The following is a 25,570-nucleotide window of genomic DNA, read 5'->3' as shown; positions in this document are numbered from 1 at the left end:
GAGGCATGATCCGACCTCCAACTTTGACACTCTAGGCCAGGGGGGTTTCAAACTTAATAATCTGCGTACCCCATTCAAAATCATATAGTCCACCACGTACCCCCATGTGATATAGTCCTATTTTAGAATATGTATATATGGAACAATAAAGTAATACAAACAACAAAACAATGACCTAACTATTTGAAACATTTAAAAACTGTTCTGCTTTCACATCAGGCATACAGTGCATAAAGGCTTGTAAAAAGAAATCGTTAAATTAGTCTGCAAGGCAAAACTTTTGAAATGAACCAATTCACGTGTTCAGTGACACACCAGCAATTGAATAATAATATGCTTTTATTGAAGCAGGGCTGGTAGCAGAGCCAGGCCTAATGCAGTTTGGTGGAGGCTGGTAGCAGAGCCAGGCCTAATGCAGTTTGGTGGAGGCTGGTAGCAGAGCCAAGCGTGATGCAGTTTGGTAGAGGCTGGTAGCAGAGCCAAGCCTAATGCAGTTTGGTAGAGGCTGGTAGCAGAGCCAAGCCTAATGCAGTTTGGTGGAGGCTGGTAGCAGAGCCAAGCGTGATGCAGTTTGGTGGAGGCTGGTAGCAGAGCCAGGCCTAATGCAGTTTGGTAGAGGCTGGTAGCAGAGCCAAGCCTAATGCAGTTTGGTGGAGGCTGGTAGCAGAGCCAGGCCTAATGCAGTTTGGTGGAGGCTGGTAGCAGAGCCAGGCCTAATGCAGTTTGGTGGAGGCTGATAGCAGAGCCAGGCCTAATGCAGTTTGGTAGAGGCTGGTAGCAAAGCCAGGCCTAATGCAGTTTGGTAGAGACTGGTAGCAGAGCTGAGCCTGATGCAGTTTGGTGGAGGCTGGTAGCAGAGCCAGGCCTAATGCAGTTTGGTAGAGGCTGGTAGCAAAGCCAGGCCTAATGCAGTTTGGTGGAGGCTGGTAGCAGAGCTGAGCCTGATGCAGTTTGGTGGAGGCTGGTGGCAGAGCTGAGCCTGATGCAGTTTGGTGGAGGCTGGTGGCAGAGCCAGGCCTGGGGTCCTGAGGGGACTAGAGTGATTATTGGGATGCACAAAACAATGACCTAACTATTTGAAACATTTAAAAACTGTTCTGCTTTCACATCAGGCATACAGTGCATAAAGGCTTGTAAAAAGAAATCGTTAAATTAGTCTGCAAGGCAAAACTTTTGAAATGAACCAATTCACGTGTTCAGTGACACACCAGCAATTGAATAATGATATGCTTTTATTGAAGCAGGACTGGTAGCAGAGCCAGGCCTAATGCAGTTTGGTGGAGGCTGGTAGCAGAGCCAGGCCTAATGCAGTTTGGAAGAGGCTGATAGCAGAGCCAAGCGTGATGCAGTTTGGTAGAGGCTGGTAGCAGAGCCAAGCCTAATGCAGTTTGGTAGAGGCTGGTAGCAGAGCCAAGCGTGATGCAGTTTGGTGGAGGCTGGTAGCAGAGCCAGGCCTAATGCAGTTTGGTAGAGGCTGGTAGCAGAGCCAAGCTTAATGCAGTTTGGTGAAGGCTGGTAGCAGAGCCAGGCCTAATGCAGTTTGGTGGAGGCTGGTAGCAGAGCCAGGACTAATGCAGTTTGGTGGAGGCTGATAGCAGAGCCAGGCCTAATGCAGTTTGGTAGAGGCTGGTAGCAAAGCCAGGCCTAATGCAGTTTGGTAGAGACTGGTAGCAGAGCTGAGCCTGATGCAGTTTGGTGGAGGCTAGTAGCAGAGCCAGGCCTAATGCAGTTTGGAAGAGGCTGGTAGAAAAGCCAGGCCTAATGCAGTTTGGTAGAGACTGGTAGCAGAGCTGAGCCTGATGCAGTTTGGTGGAGGCTGGTAGCAGAGCCAGGCCTAATGCAGTTTGGTGGTTGGTAGCAAAGCCAGGCCTAATGCAGTTTGGTAGAGACTGGTAGCAGAGCTGAGCCTGATGCAGTTTGGTGGAGGCTGGTAGCAGAGCCAGGCCTAATGCAGTTTGGTAGAGGCTGGTAGCAAAGCCAGGCCTAATGCAGTTTGGTGGAGGCTGGTAGCAGAGCTGAGCCTGATGCAGTTTGGTGGAGGCTGGTGGCAGAGCTGAGCCTGATGCAGTTTGGTGGAGGCTGGTGGCAGAGCCAGGCCTGGGGTCCTGAGGGGACTAGAGTGATTATTGGGATGCACAAAACAATGACCTAACTATTTGAAACATTTAAAAACTGTTCTGCTTTCACATCAGGCATACAGTGCATAAAGGCTTGTAAAAAGAAATCGTTAAATTAGTCTGCAAGGCAAAACTTTTGAAATGAACCAATTCACGTGTTCAGTGACACACCAGCAATTGAATAATGATATGCTTTTATTGAAGCAGGACTGGTAGCAGAGCCAGGCCTAATGCAGTTTGGTGGAGGCTGGTAGCAGAGCCAGGCCTAATGCAGTTTGGAAGAGGCTGATAGCAGAGCCAAGCGTGATGCAGTTTGGTAGAGGCTGGTAGCAGAGCCAAGCCTAATGCAGTTTGGTAGAGGCTGGTAGCAGAGCCAAGCGTGATGCAGTTTGGTGGAGGCTGGTAGCAGAGCCAGGCCTAATGCAGTTTGGTAGAGGCTGGTAGCAGAGCCAAGCTTAATGCAGTTTGGTGAAGGCTGGTAGCAGAGCCAGGCCTAATGCAGTTTGGTGGAGGCTGGTAGCAGAGCCAGGCCTAATGCAGTTTGGTGGAGGCTGATAGCAGAGCCAGGCCTAATGCAGTTTGGTAGAGGCTGGTAGCAAAGCCAGGCCTAATGCAGTTTGGTAGAGACTGGTAGCAGAGCTGAGCCTGATGCAGTTTGGTGGAGGCTAGTAGCAGAGCCAGGCCTAATGCAGTTTGGAAGAGGCTGGTAGCAGAGCCAAGCGTGATGCAGTTTGGTAGAGGCTGGTAGCAGAGCCAAGCCTAATGCAGTTTGGTAGAGGCTGGTAGCAGAGCCAAGCCTAATGCAGTTTGGTGGAGGCTGGTAGCAGAGCCAGGCCTAATGCAGTTTGGTAGAGGCTGGTAGCAGAGCTGAGCCTGATGCAGTTTGGTGGAGGCTGGTAGCAGAGCTGAGCCTGATGCAGTTTGGTGGAGGCTGGTAGCAGAGCTGAGCCTGATGCAGTTTGGTGGAGGCTGGTGGCAGAGCCAGGCCTGGGGTCCTGAGGGGACTAGAGTGATTACTGGGATGCACGAGAATGAACGATGTGAAGGTATATTTAAAAAGGGAAGGGTGGGAGGGTGACGATAACATGCTAGCACAAGGACCAGAGGAACGGAAGAGACTTTATACAGAGCTCGTAATTTAAAACGGGGAGTTCCTCCCTGCTTTAACTGGGCTGATGCGTGTGAGCTGATTGGAGCAAAGGAGGATTCTTAGTGCGGTATCTTCCTCCTGAACTTCAGTTACCGCATTTCTTCGAATAAACACTGCGGCGCTTATTAAATATCGTAAAATGTTGGTGCGGCATTTAGTCAAGGGCGGTGTTTATTCAAGGGCGGCGTTTAAGTAGTAAGAGAGATTTTGTGATTTGTAGCTGCAGTGCAGCCATAGACACTTCGTGCAGCTAAAAACGCAGGTTTCTTTGAATGCGGCAACTCCATTTCTTATTGGCTATCAATTAGGTGTGCGTTGGTAGTACCATTGTCTCAAATACAAGTGTTCTAGAAATCTGAAGCAGCATGACGAAACGTTCATACACATTAGCTTTCAAACAGGAAGCTGTGCAGAAAGTTATGTAGGCCTACATGTGTAATAAATACTGGGGTTGAATGTATCTAATGTGTAATAGATTTTTTGGTGCAGCGTTTATTCGAGGGCAGCGTTTATTTGAGGGCTGCGTTTATTCGAAGAACTACGGCAATCTCACTATTTGCTAAAGACTTTACAATTGGCTGGTACAAACACACAGGAGGAGGGATTAGACATCCACCAAATCAGCCTGCCCAGTTGTTACTAACATTTAAATATGGCTTCTGTTAAAAACAGGGCTAATTGAATATTTAAATTTGACAATTGTGCACTGAACATTGGTAGTCAGCACGCAATTGAAACACTCGTCAATGCATCTTAAGTTTATAGAACAAACCAGAATACAGAATAAAAAACATTTATGAGATTGCCAAATTATAGTACATACATTGCATTGCAAGGCATTAGGGATTTTTTCTTGCGTACCCCCTGAATAGAGTTTGCGTACCCCAAGGGGTTTGCGTACCCCAGTTTGAAAACTGATGCTCTAGGCTCACCAGTCTGAGTTAGACGATACAAGTTTTCCACATGACTGTCAGCATGGCTACAGAAAGCAGATAAACAAAGTATTCTCTATCAAGAACCTCTTTCTACTTTTGTGTGTGTGTGTGTGTGCCTGTGTATGTGTTCCAGCCTATGTGTGTAATCTGGATGTCATGTGTTTGAATGTGGGTGGGGAGAAAGGAGGAGAGGATGAGTGAAAAACCAAAAGGAGAACACAAGTGGTGGAGGAGGGGATAACAGGACAAGAAAGTAAAGGGGGATGCGAGAAGGAGAAAAAACGGTGGTGCTAATGTAACTGCTTTCTCCTGAGAACTTCCTGGGACGAGTGTGAATTACATTACCTTTGTCCACGTGCAGCAGTACTCTTTCCTGTCCTTTACTGTCATCCTCCCCTCATCCTCCTCCCTTCCTCCTCCTCCCCTCATCCTCCTCCCCTCCTTCTCCTCACCTCATCATCCTCCCTTCCTCCTCCCCTCATCCTCCTCCCTTCCTCATCCTCCCCTCCTCCTCCTCCCCTCATCGTCCTCCCTTCCTCTTCCTCCCCTCATCCTCCTCCCCTTATCCTCCCCTCATCATCCCCCCCTCATCATCCTCCCCTCATCCTCCTCCCCTCATCCTCCCCCCTTCATCATCCTCCCCTCATCATCCTCCCCTCATCCTGCTCTCCGGATTCTCCTGCTGTCCCTCTTGAGAAAAGAGGCTGGAGAGATGGCAGCAACTTGTGTGTGCTGGGTAGTGAATATGTGTGTGCTGGGTAGTGAATGTGTGTGTGCTGGGTAGTGAATGTGTGTGTGCTGGGTAGTGAATATGTGTGTGCTGGGTAGTGAATATGTGTGTGCTGGATAGTGAATGTGTGTGTGCTGGGTAGTGAATGTGTGTGTGCTGGGTAGTGAATATGTGTGTGCTGGATAGTGAATGTGTGTGTGCTGGGTAGTGAGTGTGTGTGGGAGCGTGCATGTGTTATTTATTTATATATTGATATGTTTATCAGGGGCTTTACACAATACAACCGTTGGACCAGAGATGGCTATGTAGCTCATTTACATTTGCAGTTCCTTGGAAGGAAGGTCATAAAAACACGATAGCACAATACAAACAATACTAAACAAACCCTTGAAAAAACCCTACAATTAGCAACATTTACAAATGGAGCATCACATATTAAAGAACATCATTCAAAATATATTTTCCATGGTCGAAAAAACACAAATACAAAGGTTTAGATCAGTAACTACCTGAATTGTTTGTGTTGATGGGTGTTGTTTAAAAAAAAGACTGAAGCTTTTGCAATATGGGGGGAACCGAGTTCCAGTCATCTGTTGCTCTGACTGAAAGTCCAACAGTTTTCCTAAATGTAGCTGATCAGTCACCTCTGACTGATTATCGTATGCTCTGAATGGGTGCACCTCCAGGGCTGAGCTCGATCTAAGGGAGAAGACCACATCTGATGAAGCACTGGAGATATGTGATGGCTATGCAGACACTGAAACCAATATGAAGTCAGGGAGAGATTCTTCTGGTGCCCCGCCCCCAAATGATTATTTCAGGCTTTGTGGAACAGTTGCATCATGCTTGTGTGTGTGTGTGTGTGTGTGTGTGTGTGTGTACGTGCGTGGGTGTGAACATGTGTGTGTGTGACAGAAATCTGGTGATTGAGCAACGTAAGTGAGCTAACTGGTGTGTGGAAAGAGAGAGTTTCACATCCCGTCGCTCTCACCAGGCCTTATTGGACGATGTTTGCATGAAGATATTCTGGCCTGCGTGGACATGCCCTCCAGCTCCAGGCCTCCAGAGGGAGGGAGGGTGATGCCCTCCAGGTCCAGAGGGAGGGAGGATTATGCCCTCCAGCTCCAGAGGGAGGGAGGGTGATGCCCTCCAGCTCCAGAGGGAGAGAGGATTATGCCCTCCAGCTCCAGAGGGAGGGAGGGTGATGCCCTCCAGCTCTAGAGGGAGGGAGGATAATGCCCTCCAGCTCCAGAGGGAGGGAGGGTGATGCCCTCCAGCTCTAGAGGGAGGGAGGATTATGCCCTCCAGCTCCAGAGGGAGGGAGGGTGATGCCCTCCAGCTCTAGAGGGAGGGAGGATAATGCCCTCCAGCTCCAGAGGGAGGGAGGATGATGCCCTCCAGCTCTAGAGGGAGGGAGGATAATGCCCTCCAGCTCCAGAGGGAGGGAGGATGATGCCCTCCAGCTCCAGAGGGAGGGAGGATGATGCCCTCCCAGTGTTTCCCACAGATTAGAAATCTAATTGTGGAGGGGAGGGGTGGGGGTTTGTCAGACGGGGGGGGGGGGGGGGGGGGAGGGGGTCGTAACATTTCCTTTGTTAATAATTTGTTACACAGTTAATTTGTTAATAATTTGTTACATTAAATATTAATCCAAAATGATTCACACCTTCACAAATTAACAACAACTAACATATCATTTCTGCATTATGCATGTAGCAACGCTAGTGCTAAACAACAATTTAACTGGTCGGCTCCATGACGCCGAGTAAGTAGCTAGCTCTTGAGACTTCTCACCAAAAGAACGAAGGGGACACTTCGAGTACTGTAAGTCGCTCTGGATAAGAGCGTCTGCTAAATGACTAAATGTAAATGTGAGTAAGGTACCTAGCGAAAAGTAGCCTCAACTTTCCTCGACTTTTAGCTACGGCACTAATGCTGAAGGCTCGCTGATATAGCTGTCGGTCTTACTAGAACGGCATATGTACTGTATGCATTGTTGCTAACGTGTGCTGATGTTGTGACTGTGTGCATATGTGGGAAAGACGCATCAGTAACAGAGAGACGGAGGGAGAGCAGGGGAAAAGAAATGCAGCTGAACGAATACGCTGCGTGTTTTAACCTAAATAGCGATAAAAAAAAATGTTTTACGAAACGCAATGTGTGGCGGCCGGTGTTGATTCTGTGGCGCACCGCCACAAATTAGTCTATGTGTGGGAAACACTGCCTCCAGCTCCAGGCCTCCAGAGGGAGGGGGGATGATGCCCTCCAGCTCCAGGCCTCCAGAGGGAGGGAGGATGATGCCCTCCAGCTCCAGGCCTCCAGAGGGAGGATGATGCCCTCCAGCTCCAGGCCTCCAGAGGGAGGATGATGCCCTCCAGCTCCAGGCCTCCAGAGGGAGCGAGGATGATGCCCTCCAGCTCCAGAGGGAGGGGGGATGATGCCCTCCAGCTCCAGAGGGAGGGAGGATGATGCCCTCCAGCTTCAGAGGGAGGGGGGATGATGCCCTCCAGCTCCAGGCCTCCAGAGGGAGGGAGGATGTCTTCAGGAGACACAGGCTGACAGTACAGCAGCTGCCCACAAACATCTGGAAGTGCAGTTTCTACTGTGAAACGCAAGAGGGAATCTGTTAACGTTCGAGACAAGAGAACTAACAAGTACTGTACATCTACACGAAGCCGACAGGTCAAATCAAACCAAAGCAAACAACGGTGGGCATTTATGGTGAAATAAGACGGTGATGACTTTCCTTCACTGTCACACCTCTGAGCACACACACACACACACACACAGGATCCACAAGAGGGAGAGCCGCCCTATGTTCTAACACAAACTGTGTAGAGTGGAGAGTTAGGGCCATAGTGGAGGGTGTAATTAGTGATTTATTGTGGACTGAGAGAGAGCATGTTCTGATCTGTATCTTCAGGAGGCGGAGGCTGTTGTTGAGAGGAGGAGCTTGTGTGGAAGAGAGTTTTATCTTTCGGCTCAATCGGCTGTGTGTGTCTGTGTGTCCATATGTGTGTGTGTGTGTGCGTGTAGCCCTACGTGTTTGTAAACATGTGTGCTGAAGATGGTTATAGGGTGTAGAGAGCAGACACTCCAGCATGACGTCCTGCCTCGTCCTCCCAGGCGGACGGATGTACTGAGTAATGTATATATTACATCTGCATTCTATAATAAATCTAATGTGACCTACAAACAGCTGTCTTTGTAACGTTTCGGTCAAACACCTCATATTCACACCATTTTGTGTTCAGTGTTCAAGGATCAAAGTTTTTTAATTGAAAGTGAACCATGACACCCATCGGAAACTTGAATGATTCCATAATTATAAGGTCCCACGAGATACCAATCAGATTTATCAAATCGTAATCAGTTAAGAGTTGAAGCAGCTGACCGATACCGTGGTTCTGAGCTCGCTTCATGTGGAGATGTATGTCAAATACTGAACTGTGAATAACGACTGTCAGGACAAATCAAACAGCAAGCTACTTATTATGACTCAATACAAGAGCAGCACTGAATAACGGTGAAGATCTGGAAGCGTATAACGGTACATCGCCGCTAGAATGGTTGCTCGAGCATGCTCGCTCGTTCTCTTTGGTCTTGACGTCAGCGAGATTGTCTGAGCCGCTAGCAGCGCACTCTACCAACCGACCGTCCATTGTGAACAAGCTGAACGATGCGTGCGCTCGACACCTTCGCCGCCGCCCTATAGAGATCCGTGGACCGAGCGCCAAACATAGCGACTGGGACAGCCGGACCGTGTGAACGCTAAATACGGAGACAATATTTGTTTTTAAACAAGTGTAAAACGTTGTCGTGTCGGTTTTTTAATGCTTTAGTTAGCCACCGACAGAGCGCGAGCGAGAGGGAGAAAGAGAGCGAGTGTGTCTAGAGAGAGAGAGGGACAGGGAAGAAATCCTACCGAGGAAAAAGGGGTTGCTCGTGTTTTGCACTTCGCCTATTTTGGATACCAAGATAGCAAGTTGTGTAGCCATGGGATGTACATTGAGCGCAGAGGAGCGAGCGGCTTTGGACAGAAGCAAAGCAATCGAGAAAAACCTTAAAGAAGATGGACTCACTGCTGCAAAAGACGTGAAACTCCTCCTGCTTGGTAAGATGCTTATTAGACTGCGGCGCTGGCCTTTGAGGCTTCCCGGGGGTTGAGACATTCACTTAATTAGCCTTCAAAGTGTCATAATAAGGCTCCCTCTGTTACCTTTTCACGGTTGGAGCCACGTTCATGATGCAGGTTGATTCTTTACGGTATCTTTTTCTTTTCATCAGGGGCGGGGGAGTCAGGAAAGAGTACCATCGTCAAACAGATGAAGTAAGTAATAGTTGTACGCTCGGATGTGTGAACTGATTTCTGAACACATAAAGTCTAACGTAAACGCACACACACACGCACACACTAACACACTAACTCACAGAGGCTTGTCAAGTGGCGTCCTCGGTCCGCCATATTTTCAGGGAGTTACAAGCTACCTTTGAAGTCGTAGGCTGCAGACAAACTCATTGAAACTAGAAGTGATGCGGGTTGGTTTGCGAGGAAGTGCACAGCTGTTAAAAGAAAAAGGCGCAAAATTGACAGTGAGAACCTTTTTAAAGATTCAAACATGGAATTTGAAGTCCTGTAGAACCATTTTCAAGAGGGGTTAGGGTGTTTTAACAAGGCTAAATGCATTTTATTTCACAGCTCTCGTTGTAGCTACTCTAACATGCTATCGAGCCAGGCTACATGGTGCTTACATTTACACCTGCCGCAGGTTTTAGCTCCTGCTTCCTCGGTAGGCTATAGCCTATTGCTTTAGAGGCTTTTTATAATTGTATTATCCAGTCCAATTAAGAACATCTTACTGCAAGAAAAACTCACTGGAGTCTTTTGTTTGGGACATCCACAACCAATGGATTCATCCACCTTCTTTAATCGCCAAAACGATTATTAATGTATTCACATATGATCCTTTATCTGTCTTCTTTGTATAATGTGAGAGAAGCGGACAGTTAACTCACTCCAACTTGTTCACACGGCCATCTTTACAAGACTATCCTACTTGTCTTAGCCAACACCCTTTATCTGCCAAACCATCAGTTTGACGTCTTTGGAGCCAGTCATACAGTCAGATTAGGCACCGGAGGTGGTTGGGCTAAACTATGATGATAGATAGCCCAGGGGGATGTCATTGAAGGCTGCCTGCTATAATCCGATGCTTACAAGCTAATTAAATGTCGGGCTTCTTGTGTGATTTCTGATGGTCAATAGGCTGCATGTGGTATATTTGTTTCGGTTGTAAAACGTTCAGTTCAGTGATCATGCTGATGGATTGTTTGCTGGACTAAAAGAGACCGATGTTTTAATTCATCTCATAATTAGAGGAATTCTTAATCTCTTCTCATGATCTGTAGGCACCTGTCATTTGTCTAGTTTTTCTCACGTCGCTTAAACTAACGGAGTCGGAGCCTATTGTCCGTTATGATTCTCTTGTGCTCTGGTGTCGCAACTGTGTAACCACCAAATAATGGACAGTTGATTACAGAATTTCAGGCGCTTTCGCTGGTGGACAGCGCCCAGAAGAATCTGTGGCAACTCGTTTCTTTTCGGTCTTTTTCGAGCCTCTCCGTCCGTTGACTCAAAGCTCTACAGGACCTTCGAACAAGAGTAGAAATCCTGGTGCGGATTTTCACAGCGCCGTAGCTATCTGGGGCGTGTACCCCGGACCGATGCTTTGTGTGTAGACAAACGCAACGCGTCCTTTGATTCGACAAGAGTCTTAGATAGGAGTGTCACTTCGGTCTTGTTGAGAAACGCTCTCTGTACGGTCCGACAGGAGCTCTAAATAGCTTGGATGGTTATTCTGGGGTTCCCTTCCATATTGACCATTATGATAGGAGATATCGTGTATATTTAGTCTTTGAAATCTAACTGCTCTGAGTATATTTGGACGGTGCTGAGTTTGTATGAGAAGTTGGAAGACAAGTGTGTCAGCTATTTTGGATGTATGGAAGAGACAGGCCTATTCATTGGCATCCCATGAAACTGTTTATGTGTTTGTGGATTTAAATAAAACTTCTAAACTGTTTGTGTGCGTGCGCATGTGTTTGTGCAGTGTTTTAGGTGTTTGACGTTTGAATACCTATCTCTGTAAAACGTGAGATACTTCCCAGTGTGCTCTTGTGGCCTGTGTGTGTATTAGGGAAAGTGAGACAGGCAAACACCAAGGATCACACAGAGAAAGAGCATAGAGAATGAGATGTGCTTTGTTCCTGCCGTTTTTCATTAACCCAATCCGTTCACACGCACACACACACACACACACGCACATACGCACGCACACACACACGCACGCACGCGCACACACACACATACCCATACCGAGTACTGCAGCTTAGTAGGTCAGTGTGAGGTGAGGACTGAGGTCGATCTGGATCTCTCTCACTCTTTCATTTCTCTCTCTCTTTCTCTCATCTCTCTCTCTCTCTCTCTCTTTCGTTCTCTTGTCATCGCTGTCAATTTTTTTCTTCCTTTCGGCCTTTCTCTGTGTATATATTTGTGTGTGTGTGTGTGTTAGCGGGGCTGCCTAGCCACCCTTGATGACATGATTGGAGGAGACCGAGCGCAGAGAGAACAAACACTGGCCGTACGGCGTGGCTGCACTGGTTCTCAGAGCTGTATGTGTCGGTGTGTCCCTGACGGAGAGAGAGAGAGAGACACATACAGTTCTGGACTGTTCCCATCGCCGACCAGTCCTGGCATGGCCTGTCTCCCAGTAGCACCCTCCCCCCCCTGGCCTCCCTCCATACCTCACCACCCACCCAGCCATCTCCAGAATGGAGGGTGATTAGGGTCTGAGTTGGGGCTAGGGGATGAGGGAGGAATGGGGGGCTAGTTATGGGTAGAGCTGGACAAAGGAGGGGGCACAGAGGAGGAGGGGGTGTGGAGGGGGGTCGATTTAGTTTTGGGGGGTATAATGGATGGGTGGCATGCCGGCTCGAAACATCATCATTGGTTGTTAGCTCTTCTCATATTCTGCATAAACCTACTTGTTGTAGCCAACACCCTTTATCTGCCTTATCCTCAGTTTGCCTTCTCTGCAGCCAATCATTCAGTCAGATCAGACACCGGAGGTGGTTTGGCTAAACTATGATGATAGATAGCCCAGGGGCTGTCATTGAAGGCTGATATAATCCGTTGCTTACAAGCGAATTGATTGTCAGGCTTGCTGTTGGAATTCTGCTGGTCACCACATGCAGCATAACTTTGCTTCGGTTGCAGAATGCTCAGTTCAGATATAGTGACCAAGATAAACGAAGACACGCTTGTATGTGTTGACAGCCACCTACTGGTTGAGCTCTCAAAAGCTGGACTGGGGTCAGTTCAACATCCGTTTCACTTTTTTTTGTTCAATACATTTGTGGCCTTTTTCAGCTTTGTTTATATTGAAAGAGACAGGCAGGGAGAGAGAGGGGATGGCATGCAACGAATGGCCCGGGCTTGGACTCGAACCCTGGCCCCTGTGTCAAGGCCTCCTCTTAGCAGTACACACTGCTACCCAGTGAGCCACTGGGGTGTCCCAAACATTTGCGTCTTCTATAACGATACAGAAGCACATGCAAGTCCCATGGGTTAAAGAGCAGCATGCATACAGCAGACACATGAGTCTGTTAGACAGACCACTATGTGTTCTGTCTGACCCTAGTCCTCCAGTCCTCCAGTGCCCCAGTGCCCCAGTCCTCCAGTCCTCCAGTCCCCCAGTCCTCCAGTCCTCCAGTCCTCAAGTCCTCCAGTCCCCCAGTCCTCCAGTCCCCCAGTCCCCCAGTCCTCCAGTCCTCCAGTCTCTACCTGCCCTCTGACTTGTCTGTCGCTCATTAACTTCCCATCTGGAACCTTCTGTCTTTCTCTCTCTCTGTTTCCCTCCCTCTCTGTCTGTCTGTCTGTCTGACTCTCTCTCTCTCTCTCTCTCTCTTTTCTCGGTGTTTCTCTCTCTCTCTTTTCTCGGTGTTTCTCTCTCTCTCTTTTCTCGGTGTTTCTCTCTCTCTCTTTCTGTGTCTCTCTCTCCATTTACTCCAGTCTCTTACAGCTCAGTTCCCAGCGTGTGAATCTATCCAACCCTTGGCCCAACTCTGTTCAGCTCAGCTTGGAGGGGAGGAGTGGAGAGTCGAGTGGGGGCGGAGGGGGGAGGCTGTGTGTGTGTGTGTGTGTGTGTGTGTGGGAGCAGAGACTGAGGGAGCAGGGATAGGCCGTGTGTACGTGTGCATGTTGGGTGTGCAAAGGACTGACTGCTGCCTCTGCTACTAGGTTGTCTGTCGGGGACTATCAGAATTTATTAAAGCTTGAGAGGCATGTGTGACATTCTTATGGTACTCTTCCTCTTTCGCTCTCGCCCCTCCTCCCTGCCACCCCTATTTCTCCTCCTCCCTGCCACCCCTATTTCTCCTCCTCCCTGCCACTCCTGTTTCTCCTCCTCCCTGTTACTCCTGTTTCTCCTCCTCCCTGTCACTCCTGTTTCTCCTCCTCCCTGCCACTCCTGTTTCACCTCCTCCCTGTCACTCTTGTTTCACCTCCTCCCTGTCACTCTCGTTCTCCTCCTCCCTGTCACTCTTGTTTCTCCTCCTCCCTGTCACTCTTGTTTCACCTCCTCCCTGTCACTCTTGTTTCTCCTCCTCCCTGTCACTCTTGTTTCTCCTCCTCCCTGTCACTCTTGTTTCTCCTCCTCCCTGTCACTCTTGTTTCTCCTCCTCACTGCCATGCTTCTGCTGTCTCTCCCATGTTTACCCTCCAGGCTTGTGTGCGTGTGTGTGGTCCATGTGCAGGTCAGGTCTGTGCTGAGGAACAAAGGGCTGTTGTCTGAGGGAGGTGTGTGTGTTGGGCCAGGCAGCAGACCTCAGGTCAGGTCTTAAACACAGCCAGACAAAGGAGCCTTGTTGCTGGGCCGCTCTCTCAGCTGCTCCCAGATCAGCTGATGTGGAGCGTGCCTCTGTTATGTCTGCCTTCCTAACATGGCTCAGACATGGAAAAAAGGCTCCAACACAGCACTCTGGCACGGTCAGACCCGCATGCACGCGCGCATGAGAACTAGAGGTGTGTGTGTGTGCTGCAAAGATCGATGCAATGATTGGAGGAGGTTTTGTTTGGGTGTTAACCTCTGATGTCACACTAAACCTTACCTTAGAGGTGATAAATTCACCTTTGCCTGTCTGGGGGAGGGAGGGGGGAGGAGGAGGTGGAAGTGTAGCAGCACTCCTCCTTCTCCTCCTCCATAGAACGTTGTTCCGGAACATGACATAAATCTACTAGAGAGATGTGCTTTATTCGCTGATACAGGTCGACGACACATTTGATGACTGCACAGGAAACACGGAGGGAGGGAGGGAGGGAAGGGGGGAGGAAGGAAGGAGAGTTTTTAAGAGGACATGAGGCTTGTGTACAGGGCAGGTTGAACGAAGAGAGAAAGGGGCCGGGTGCAGCGAGGAGGAGGAGGAGAGCGCGGTGAGAGATGACTGATACCGAAAGCCTTTCACAGTGACAACCCTTACACAACCTGAACCTAATAACACAGGTGAGCTCTGCTCTGTGTGGACCCACCTGTTATTACTGACCTGTTCAGACGGCACAGGGTCAGTCCTGCCTACCTGGCCAGGCTTGGCTTTACTGGACGAGAGCCTTGTTTACCACACAGTAGCGACCACCGCTGAATGTCAAAGCTTTCCCTTTTGTCCGTGTGTCGACAGCTCGTGTGAGTTGACATTTAAATAAGGGTTTAGACGTGGTTATTGCGAGGCAGCGCGAGCAGGATGCTGGCGGCGGAGGAGAAGGGGCAGGTCACTGTGTGGGCCACAACACCACAGGAAGGAGGAACACTGTAATGAGGATGGTCCGGATACAAGGCTGAGCTGTTATTATGCTGCAGATCTGAGGGATTCAGAGCGCGTTGTGCGCCTGTGTGTGTGTGCTCGTGGGCGTGTGTGTGTGTGCTCGCACCTGAGTGTGTGTGTGTGTCATTCATCAGATCAGTGCCACCCTCTTCTGTACCCAGCTGGCACACAGCAGCTAGAGGAGAGACAGTCAGTGATCTGGCTGGCACCATCGAGATGGGCTGTGCGGAGGGAGAGAGGGTGGGTGGGTGGGATTAGGGTTGGGTACCGAAACCCGATTCCTATGGAACCGGTAGGAATCGGACCGGATTAGAACGCAAAATTTGGTTCCTCATTTCGGTTCCACTTAATGTGTCGACTGAAATATTTTCCCTCTGTCGCTCCGAAACGGACGTTAAAAAAATCCCACTTTCCTGGGATGGCTGGTTGGGTTGGGGAATTATCTTTCACATTGGTTAGTATCTGTGTAGCACAGCCATACTATTTATACATTTGGTCCAATATGTGCTGTAGAAAATGCTACATGGTTTAATGGAAAATCGGAATACAAAAAAAATAAATAAAAATAATAATACACACTTTCTCTTTAGTTTACCGTTAGCTATCTACCGTAAATGTAGGCTGCTTTTAAAATTACGTTTTCCCTCGGACGTTTCCTTTTACGTCCGGTTTCCAAAATGGATGTAAAAGCATATTAACAATTCACTGCACGTGATCACTAGTATACATATTACACTTGCTCTGCTAGTCTATCGTTAGCTAGCTAGCTTTTAGTGCATTTAAAATGCCTAAAACGAAGCGGTCAAAAGTGTGGCTGTATTTCACAGTCAAAGATTCCGACATCGCAAAATGCAACAAGTGTTTCAAAACGATTAAGTGCAAAGGAGGAAGCACGTCAAATGTATTGCGGCGACAGTCAGGAGAGGTGTCGTGTCTTGCCAGAGAAGGCACATTTGGTGATTCTTCTGCAAAACAACTGCAAAAGTCCCCTAGGTGGGATGGAGGGATGGCGGGAGATGGGGTTAAGGAAGGAGAGGGAGGAGGGTTGGAGAGGCAGGGGGGTTGGAGAGGGCGAGAGTTGACGCGTTTAAGAGAGATGGGGGAGAGGGGGAGGAGAGCACAGGGAGGAGAAGGTGTTGGCCGGGTCTTTGCTTGACCTCCGGGGTGTGAGGGGGAGATTGTCGCTAGCGGAAGCAACAGCTGATGCTTGGGAGACCAGCGCTTCTCTGATTGCCGTGGTTATTAATAGCCACACACCCAGTACACACACACATACACACACGTACACGTACATACACACACACACACACACACACACAGCGGGGTAAATTAGGTAGCTGTGTAATGCAAGCGATGACAGCGTCAGCACTTGAGGGGCCTTAGACAGGACAAAGAGGTTGGTCATCGTCAGCACAGACAACACCGGTCTGTGGTCAGTTACAGGACAGGCTGACACACCAGGCCTGGGACCATGGAGGGGAGAGACCAGGCCTGGGACCATGCTATGGAGGGGAGAGACCAGGCCTGGGACCATGCTATGGAGGGGAGGGACCAGGCCTGGGACCATGGAGGGGAGAGACCAGGCCTGGGACCATGCTATGGAGGGGAGGGACCAGGCCTGGGACCATGGAGGGGAGAGACCAGGCCTGGGACCATGCTATGGAGGGGAGAGACCAGGCCTGGGACCATGCTATGGAGGGGAGGGACCAGGCCTGGGACCATGCTATGGAGGGGAGGGACCAGGCCTGGGACCATGGAGGGGAGAGACCAGGCCTGGGACCATGCTATGGAGGGGAGAGACCAGGCCTGGGACCATGCTATGGAGGGGAGGGACCAGGCCTGGGACCATGCTATGGAGGCACCAGGCCTAGGACCATGGAGGGGAGAGACCAGGCCTGGGACCATGCTATGGAGGCGAGGGACCAGGCCTGGGACCATGCTATGGAGGGGAGGGACCAGGCCTGGGACCATGCTATGGAGGGGAGAGACCAGGCCTGGGACCATGCTATGGAGGCACCAGGCCTGGGACCATGGAGGGGAGAGACCAGGCCTGGGACCATGCTATGGAGGGGAGGGACCAGGCCTGGGACCATGCTCGTGTATATGTGTGAATATATATATATATATTTAACTCCCAGAAAGGGGAGTGGATGTCTAATATATGGTACCGCCACACTGTAGTACACAAATTAAAACAATAATAATACATTTACAAAAAAGGAACATTTATCCAAGTTAGAGGTCTCTATGATATCCTCTTGCGCTTCTTCACTGCATGGCACCGGCTCGTGGTACCGACTCGACTAGTCTCCAAGCGAGCTGAGGCAAAAACAAAACCTGCAAACTGGTAGTTTAAAGCTCTGTCGCTTTGGCGGCCAGCTACATTTTCGAGGTGGTTAATATCTGCAGTCGAAAACAAAGTACCTAGTACCAGAAACTTATTTAAGCCATGATGGAGGGAAGTAACCTCGAGATGTAAACAGTGAGATGGATTCCTTCCCAGTTTTCTGGTGCCCAGATTCATGCATGGGACGAACAGTATCCATCTTGGGAGCAGCTCTAGCAAGGCTAAAGTTAGATACCTGACTGACGGGACTGTCAGAGTCTAGCTACATTCCTAAACGCCATATTCTAAAACTGGTTGTTCCCATCCTTGATTGTGATTGGCTATATCGTGTCCCATGCCGTTGTAAAATCCAGCATAACCTTACAGGTTGTCCTCATAACATTCTTTAACATTCCATATTACTGCGCATCGAACATTTCAAATTAAAAAATACGGCAAAGGTGTCCATCTGGCTGTTGTGTGGCAACGATTTTTGTAGGAACTATACTTTGTAGTGGCGGAAGAATGACGGTTTATTATTAAACTATTTTGTTTTCTAATTGTTTTTATTTACGAAACCATATCAAATGTTTGTAGTAACAGTTTTAGAATAGCAATAAGCCCCGCAAGTCTGTGTTTTGTGCTGATTTTAGAACAGGTAATTGGGGTTATCTGCGCAAAACACGGCCTCTTGGGGCTTATTGCTTAAGCAGTCTCTGGGCTAAAGAGCAGAGAAATCACATCAATTCCGAACTCCAACTGGGAAGTTACATAAAAAAATACATTACCTTAAGCTTATGCCAATAGAATGGGGGGGTATTGTTGGTGAATATCAGGGCAAGATTAAATAAAGCACTCAGGTAAAGCTATGAATTCCCAATTAAATTGTGCTTGTGAATTCTTTTACTGACTCAATAAAGTTCTAAAGAGCTCCTCTCCACAGGTGGTTGAAGGTTCACTGTTGGTGCGTGAGTGTGTGTGTGTGTGTGTTTGGGTCTGTGTATATTTAAGTATATGTTTGTGCCAATAGACAGTCCGTCTGTCCGTCATCTGCCGCTTGTCCGGGGATCGGGTCGCGGGGGCAGCGACCTAAGCAGGGAGGCCCAGACTTCCCTCCCCCCGGCCACTTCCGCCAGCTCTTCCTGGGGGACCCCGAGGCGATCCCAGGCCAGCCGAGAGACATAGTCCCTCCAGCGTGTCCTGGGTCTTCCCTGGGGCCTCTTCCCAGTGGGACGCGCCCGGAACACCTCACCAGGGAGGCGTCCAGGAGGCATCCTAATCAGATGCCCGAGCCACCTCAGCTGGCTCCTCTCGACGCGGAGGAGCAGCGGTTCTACTCTGAGCCCCTCCCGGATGACCGAGCTTCTCACCCTATCTCTAAGGGAGAGCCCGGACACCCTGCGGAGAAAGCTCATTTCGGCCGCTTGTATTCGCGATCTCGTTCTTTCGGTCACTACCCATAGTTCGTGACCATAGGTGAGGGTAGGAACGTAGATCGACTGGTAAATAGAGAGCTTCGCCTTTCGACTCAGCTCCTTCTTCACCACGACGGACCGATGCAGAGCCCGCATCACTGCGGACGCCGCGCCGATCCGCTTGTCGACCTCGCGCTCCATTCTTCCCTCACTCGTGAACAAGACCCCGAGATACTTGAACTCCTCCGTTTGGTTCGGGATCTCCTCCCCGACCCGGAGATGGCACTCCACCCTTTTCCGGTCGATTACCATGGCCTCAGATTTGGAGATTTGCTGATTCGCATCCCAGCCGCTTCACATTCGGTTGCGAACCGCTCCAGTGAGAGCTGAAGGTCATGGCCCAATGAAGCCAACAGGACCACATCATCCGCAAAAAGCAGCGACCCGATCCTGAGGTCACCAAACCGGACCCCCTCAACACCCTGGCTGCGCCTAGAAATTCTGTCCATATAGGTAATGAACAGAATCGGTGACATAGGGCAGCCCTGGCGGAGTCCAACCCTCACCGGAAACAAGTTCGACTTACTACCGGCAATGCGGACCAAACTCTGGCACCGGTCGTACAGGGACTGGACAGCCCCGATCAGGAAATCCGGTACCCCGTACTCTCGGAGCACCCCCCACATGAGCCCCCGAGGGACACGGTCGAACACCTTTTCCAAATCCACAAAACGTGTGTAGACTGGTTGGGCGAACTCCCATGTACCCTCCAGGACTCCGCGGAGGGTATAAAGCTGGTCTACTGTTCCACGGCCAGGACGAAAACCACATTGCTCCTCCTGAATCCGAGGTTCGACAATCCGACGGATTGCGGCCGCAGCTCCGGTCAGCCGCTTCAACAATGGAAGCCCGGAACATGGCCCATTCGGACTCAATGTCCCCGGCCCCCCCCGAGACATGATCGAAGCTCTCCCGGAGGTGGGAGTTGAAGCTCCTTCTGACAGAGGGTTCCGCCAGACGTTCCCAGCAGACCCTCACATTACGTTTGGGCCTGCCAGGCCTGACCGGCGTCCTCCCCCACCATCGAAGCCAACTCACCACCAGGTGGTGATCAGTTGACAGCTCTGCCCCTCTCCTCACCCGAGTGTCCAAGACATGCGGCCCCAAGTCCGATGACACGACTACAAAGTCGATCATCGAACTGAGACCTCGGGTGTCCTGGTGCCAGGTGCACATATGGACACCCTTATGCTTGAACATGGTGTTCGTTATGGACAAACCGTGTCTAGCACAGAAGTCCAACAACAAAACACCACTCGGGTTCAGATCGGGGGGGCCGTTCCTCCCAATCACGCCCCTCCAGGTCTCACTGTCATTGCCCACATGAGCATTGAAGTCCCCCAGGAGGACGAGGGAATCCCCGGGAGGAGCGCTTTCCAGCACCCCCCCCAGAGACTCCAAAAAGGGTGGGTACTCTGAGCTGCCGTTTGGTGCATAAGCACAAACGACAGTGAGGACCTGTCCCCCCACCCGAAGGCGGAGGGAGGCTACCCTCTCGTCCACCGGGGTGAACCCCAATGTACAGGCGCCGAACCGAGGGGAAACCAGTATTCCCACCCCAGCTCGACGCCTCTCACCAAGGGCAACTCCAGAGTGGAAGAGAGTCCAGCCCCTCTCAAGGAGACTGGTTCCGGAGCCTATGCTGTGCGTCGAGGCGAGGCCGACTATATCTAGCCGGAAACTCTCTACCTCGCGCAACAGCTCAGGCTCCTTTCCCGCCAGCAAGGTGACGTTCCACGTCCCTAAAGCTAGCTTTTGCAGCCGAGGATCGGACCGCCAAGAACCCCGCCTTCGGCCGCCGCCCGTCTCACACTGCACCCGACCCCCATGACCCCTCCTGCGGATGGTGAGCCCACTGGAAGAGGGTCCCACGTTGTCTCTTCGGGCTGTGCCCGACCGGGCCCCATGGGAAAGCCACGCTTTGTCTGGTCTTTCACCTGGAACCTGTTTGCCTTGGGTGACCCTAGCAGGGGCATGAAGCCCCCGACAACATAGCTTCCAGGATCACTAGGACGCCAATAGACAGGTCTACAATATTTCTCTGACTTTCTACTTACTCAAGCCACAAAGCAGTGTGTGTGTAATGTGTATGATGTGTGCAGGCTTCTCACACACAGACACACACACACCTGACAGAAGGAGGAGAGGCAGTAATGAGAAAATGTTCTCATGCATGAAGAGCCCAGAACCTTTGAACCACAGATGATCATTGGATTCAAAGGCTTTTTACTCAGTATGTTCCTTTCTCTCTCTCCTTCCCTTCCTCTCACTTTCTCTCCACCTGTCTCTCTCTTTCCCTCACCCACTCTCATCTTTTCTCTTCCCTCTCCCTTTCCTACTTAGTTTCTCTCTTAATGACTGTTCTGTATCTCTTCCTGTCTCTCAGACCCACCCACACTCTGCAGGCCTCTCCCCTTCTCTCCCTCCCCTTCTCTCCCACTCCTTCTCTCCTTCTCTCCCTCTCCCCTTCTCTCCTTCTCTCCCTCTCCCCTTCTCTCCCTCTCCCCTTCCCTCCCTCTCCCCTTCTCTCCCTCTCTCCTTCTCTCCCTCCCCTTCTCTCCCTCTCCCCTTCCCTCCCTCTCCCCTTGTCTCCCTCTCCCCTTCCCTCCCTCTCCCCTTCTCTCCCTCCCTTTCCCTCCCTCTCTCCTTCTCTGTCTCTTGCTCTCGTCTGCTAGTTAATGAGGGTGCCAGTATTAACTTTGAGGGAAGGCCAGGCGGAAAGACAGTAATAATGATCTGAGCTCTCCTGTGGTGTTTCACACACATGCACAGACACACACACACGGACTATATGGTGCAGCTCCAGGAAACGAAGAGGAAACTAGACATTTTTAGTCCTGTTTAAGCAGACACACCCTCCCACCATGACTACAGTATACTGCTGCTGTCTACCGTTGTTACCATGACTACAGTATACTGCTGCTGTCTACCGTTGTTACCATGACTACAGTATACTGCTGCTGTCTACCGTTGTTACCATGACTACAGTATACTGCTGATGTCTCTCCACCATTGTTACTATGACTACAGCATACTGCTACTGTCTCTATCATCATAACCATGACGACAGCATACTGCCTCTGACTTTACCGTTGTTACCACCGTGACTTTGACGGCACCTGAACACCTTTTGAATATGATCAATACACCTGACACCTAAGAAGGAGAAAGGAACACGCACACACACACACACACACTTAGGACTGACAGTGTTGCTGTCAAACTCCATCTGCTGTGGCTGAAGCAATTGAGTGGGTGACCTGATCTGTTTGTGGCTTCAGTGGTCTCCATCTGTTCATCCTCGCTGTGTAGAGCCTTCCTGTAGAACTCAGGGCTCCAGTCCTGTTCGTCCTCGGTGGGTAGAGACTTCCTGTAGAACTCAGGGTTCCAGTCCTGTTCGTCCTCGCTGTGTAGAGCCTTCCTGTAGAACTCAGGGCTCCAGTCCTGTTCGTCCTCGGTGGGTAGAGACTTCCTGTAGAACTCAGGGTTCCAGTCCTGTTCGTCCTCGCTGTGTAGAGCCTTCCTGTAGAACTCAGGGCTCCAGTCCTGTTCGTCCTCGGTGGGTAGAGACTTCCTGTAGAACTCAGGGCTCCAGTCCTGTTCGTCCTCGCTGTGTAGAGACTTCCTGTAGAACTCAGGGCTCCAGTCCTGTTCGTCCTCGCTGTGTAGAGACTTCCTGTCGAACGCAGGGCCTCTCTGGCCAGGCGTCAGGGGAGCGGCTGCAGTGTGGTGCAGGCAGGACACCACAAGGCCCTCTCATTCTGAGGAGCTCAGCTGGTCCACACGCTGTCTGGCTCACAGACAGTGTGGAGTGTGTTCACCTTGAGAGAATGTGGGTAAGAACCCAACATCTTCCTCCCACCAGAGAGAACACACAAACACACACATACCACGTTGCCCAGTCTGGGCTGCACTGTTTATTATACTACTCGATAAACCTGTCATGTCATGGTGGCATGGTAATTAGTGAATGAGAGAGAGATACAGAGAGAGAGGGAGAGAGATACACAGAGAGAGACACACACACACAGAGAGAGGGAGAGCCCCTTCTTTATGTGAAAGATGAATTATTAAGGGGTTGAACCATCTGAATCTTGGTGGGCAGAGTATAGCTATTTCACCGCGGAGATGACAGAGAGATTGACCGAAGCTGGGCCGAGAGAGAGAGGGAGAGGGGGGGAGAGAGAGAGTCAAAGCAAAAGGGAGGGAGGTTGTATCCCACTACCATATTAATGCACCTGTCTGCCTTACAGCAAGACTGCTGAGCTGTAGCCAACCCATTAATAAACATTCTCACACACACATACAAACACACTCTCTCACATACACACACAAATACAATGGACATTGCAGGTTAAGGCTTGCCAGAGGGCTGATGAGAAGCAGATGCTGAAACGAATGTGTGGTGCTATAAAGACAGAGACATAGAGAAGCTGTGGTGCTATAAAGAGAGAGAGACACATAGAGAAGATGTGGTGCTACAAAGAGAGAGAGACATAGAGAAGCTGTGGTGCTATAAAGAGAGAGACACATACAGAAGATGTGGTGCTATAAAGAGAGAGACACATAGAGAAGAAGTGCTCTAAAGAGAGAGACACATAGAGAAGAAGTGCTCTAAAGAGAGAGAGACATAGAGAAGAAGTGCTGTAAAGAGAGAGAGAGATAGAGAAGAAGTGCTCTAAAGAGAGATACACATAGAGAAGATGTGGTGCTACAAAGAGAGAGAGACATAGAGAAGATGTGGTGTTATAAAGAGAGAGACACATAGAGAAGATGTGGTGCTCTAAAGAGAGAGACACATAGAGAAGAAGTGCTCTAAAGAGAGAGAGACATAGAGAAGAAGTGCTCTAAAGAGAGAGACATAGAGAAGAAGTGCTCTAAAGAGAGAGAGACATAGAGAAGCTGTGTGGGGGAAAGCTGGGGGCTGGGGGGCGAGAGAGGGGGGGGGGGGGGGGGGGGGAGAATGACGGACAGTGTTTTACACCCCAAGGCTGTGCTTAGGTCTCTTTCTTTCTTTTTCTTTCTCTCTGTCTCTCTCTTTCTCTCTCTTTCTTGTCTCTCTCTTTATCTTGGTCTTGCCCTCTTTATCTCTTAGCACTCTGGCTCACCCTTCTCACAGTCGTTCTTTTAAACACTTGGTATGCTAGAGTGAACACACACACACACATTTTCCAGTTAAGAAACACTGAAAAGATGACAAGCTAAAAGAGTGGTAGAGTGTAGTTGCTGTGGGTCCAGGCCTGAGTGTGTGTGTGTGTGTGTGTGTGAGAGAGTGTGTGTGTGTACATGGGTTTGAGACAGTGTGTGTGTGTTTAATGGACCACAACCTCAACATCTGGACTGCTCTAATGTTGGGAGACTCATTCTTCCAGCATGCCAGTGTGTGCAGACAACAGGAACTTACAGTACTGGGCCATGCATGGGGTGTAATGTACCGTACAATCCAGTCTAATGACTGTGTGTGTGTTTTAATCTACAAGCCAGTCCAGTGTGTGTGTGTGTGTGTGTGCGGGTGTGTGTTTTATTGCATCGTGTTAACGTGCGTGTTTGCCCTGTGTTCAGGATCATCCACGAGGACGGTTTCTCGGGCGATGATGTGAAGCAGTACAAGCCCGTGGTCTACAGCAACACCATCCAGTCCCTGGCCGCCATCGTCCGTGCCATGGACACCTTGGGCCTGGAGTACGGGAACAAGGAGTGCAAGGTCAGGAACACACACACTCTGCACATCAACACACACACACTCTGAATGTAAACACACAGGTATGCCACACAGACACATGGCGGGATTGAAACAGATCCCATTCCAGAAGACCGTGGTTTCTGCTGCTGATTGTGATGGTGGTGGTGATGATGATGGTGGTGATGATGATGATGATGGTGATGATGATGATGGTGATGATGATGGTGGTGGTGGTGATGATGATGATGATGGTGATGATGATGATAAGACGATTGATGGTAATGGTGGTGATGATGATGGTGGTGTTGAGGGTGGTGTTGATGATGATGGTGGTGATGATAAGACGATGGATGATGATGATGATGATGGTGGTGTTGAGGATGATGGCGATGATAAATGGGTGATGAGGGAGATTGATGGTGGTGTTAAGGATGATGATGGGGGTGTTGAGGATGATAAGAAGGATGATGATGATGTTGATGATGATGACTTCAGAGGGTGGTTTAGGAGGAGGGATACAGTGGCTGTATGACCCCTGGCTGAGGACAGGGGTGGAACATGTGACACCAGCTGCTCAGATTCGGTGTCAAAATCTGTCCCCACCAGGTGTCCTGTACCGCCACCAAAACAGGATACGCATCACTGACACTGACCTCTACAGGAAGTCCTCTGTTTTTTTTATCCAAAGCTATAGATACTCCAAGAAGAGAAGGACTATTGATCAGGAGTGTGTATGTGTGTGCGTGTGTGTGTGTGTGTCAATCTGATGTGATCTGCGATCGGTGTGGTTCTCAAACCTGCAGAAAAACTTTCATCAGAGAGACTGACCAATGTTTCTGATGGAAGGAGAGGAGAGATTATAGACATGAAGCCCTCATTTCCTCAGAATGACGTGTATGCTTGTGTGTGTGCGTGTCTGTCTCTGTGTGTGTGCGTCTGTGTGTAACCTTTGTAATCATTTCTGATATGAGTCGGGTCATACGGGTTCAGTGTCCTTCAGTAGAAAGAGAGAGAAAGAGAAACAGCTTTGTTTGAGAAAGACGGGGATTAGAGCAGAGGAGTGTGAGAGAGTGAGATGGAACAGAGAGATGGTGTAAGTGAGAGAATGGAGAGTGGCCAGCTGCTGTGTGGAATAGCTGTTTAGACAAGTCTCCCCCTCCCTCCCTCCCTCCCTCCCTCCCTCCCTCCCTCCCTCCCTCCCTCCCCCCTTCTCTCTCTCTCTCTCTCTCTCTCTCTCTCTCTCTCTCTCTCTCTCTCTCTCTCTCTCTCTGTCCATCT

The 25,570-nt window shown here is 49.9% G+C and overlaps 1 protein-coding gene across 1 annotated transcript; it reads left to right on the top strand.

The window, feature by feature from the left end:
• The first annotated feature begins 8,555 nt into the window (after positions 1-8,555).
• LOC124476551 (guanine nucleotide-binding protein G(o) subunit alpha-like) lies at positions 8,556-24,499 on the top strand. Its single transcript, XM_047033755.1, has 3 exons — positions 8,556-9,046; positions 9,220-9,262; positions 24,172-24,499. Exons 1-3 carry the CDS (start codon positions 8,929-8,931, stop codon positions 24,356-24,358), a joined length of 348 nt encoding a protein of 115 aa, XP_046889711.1. The 5' UTR covers positions 8,556-8,928; the 3' UTR covers positions 24,359-24,499.
• The last annotated feature ends 1,071 nt before the right edge of the window (positions 24,500-25,570 follow it).

Source organism: Hypomesus transpacificus, chromosome 14 (genome assembly GCF_021917145.1).
Source record: "Hypomesus transpacificus isolate Combined female chromosome 14, fHypTra1, whole genome shotgun sequence".
Classification (NCBI taxonomy): Eukaryota; Metazoa; Chordata; class Actinopteri; order Osmeriformes; family Osmeridae; genus Hypomesus; species Hypomesus transpacificus.
Note: the sequence above shows the minus strand (reverse complement) of the source record. Positions and strands in the feature narration are given on the sequence as shown.

Coding starts and splice junctions, on each gene's coding strand:
- LOC124476551 (XM_047033755.1), top strand. CDS start 8,929: ATGGGATGTACATTGAGCGCAGAGGAGCGAGCGGCTTTGGACAGAAGC. Junction 9,047..9,219: donor CGTGAAACTCCTCCTGCTTG/GTAAGATGCTTA, acceptor TCTTTTCATCAG/GGGCGGGGGAGTCAGGAAAG. Junction 9,263..24,171: donor ACCATCGTCAAACAGATGAA/GTAAGTAATAGT, acceptor CCCTGTGTTCAG/GATCATCCACGAGGACGGTT.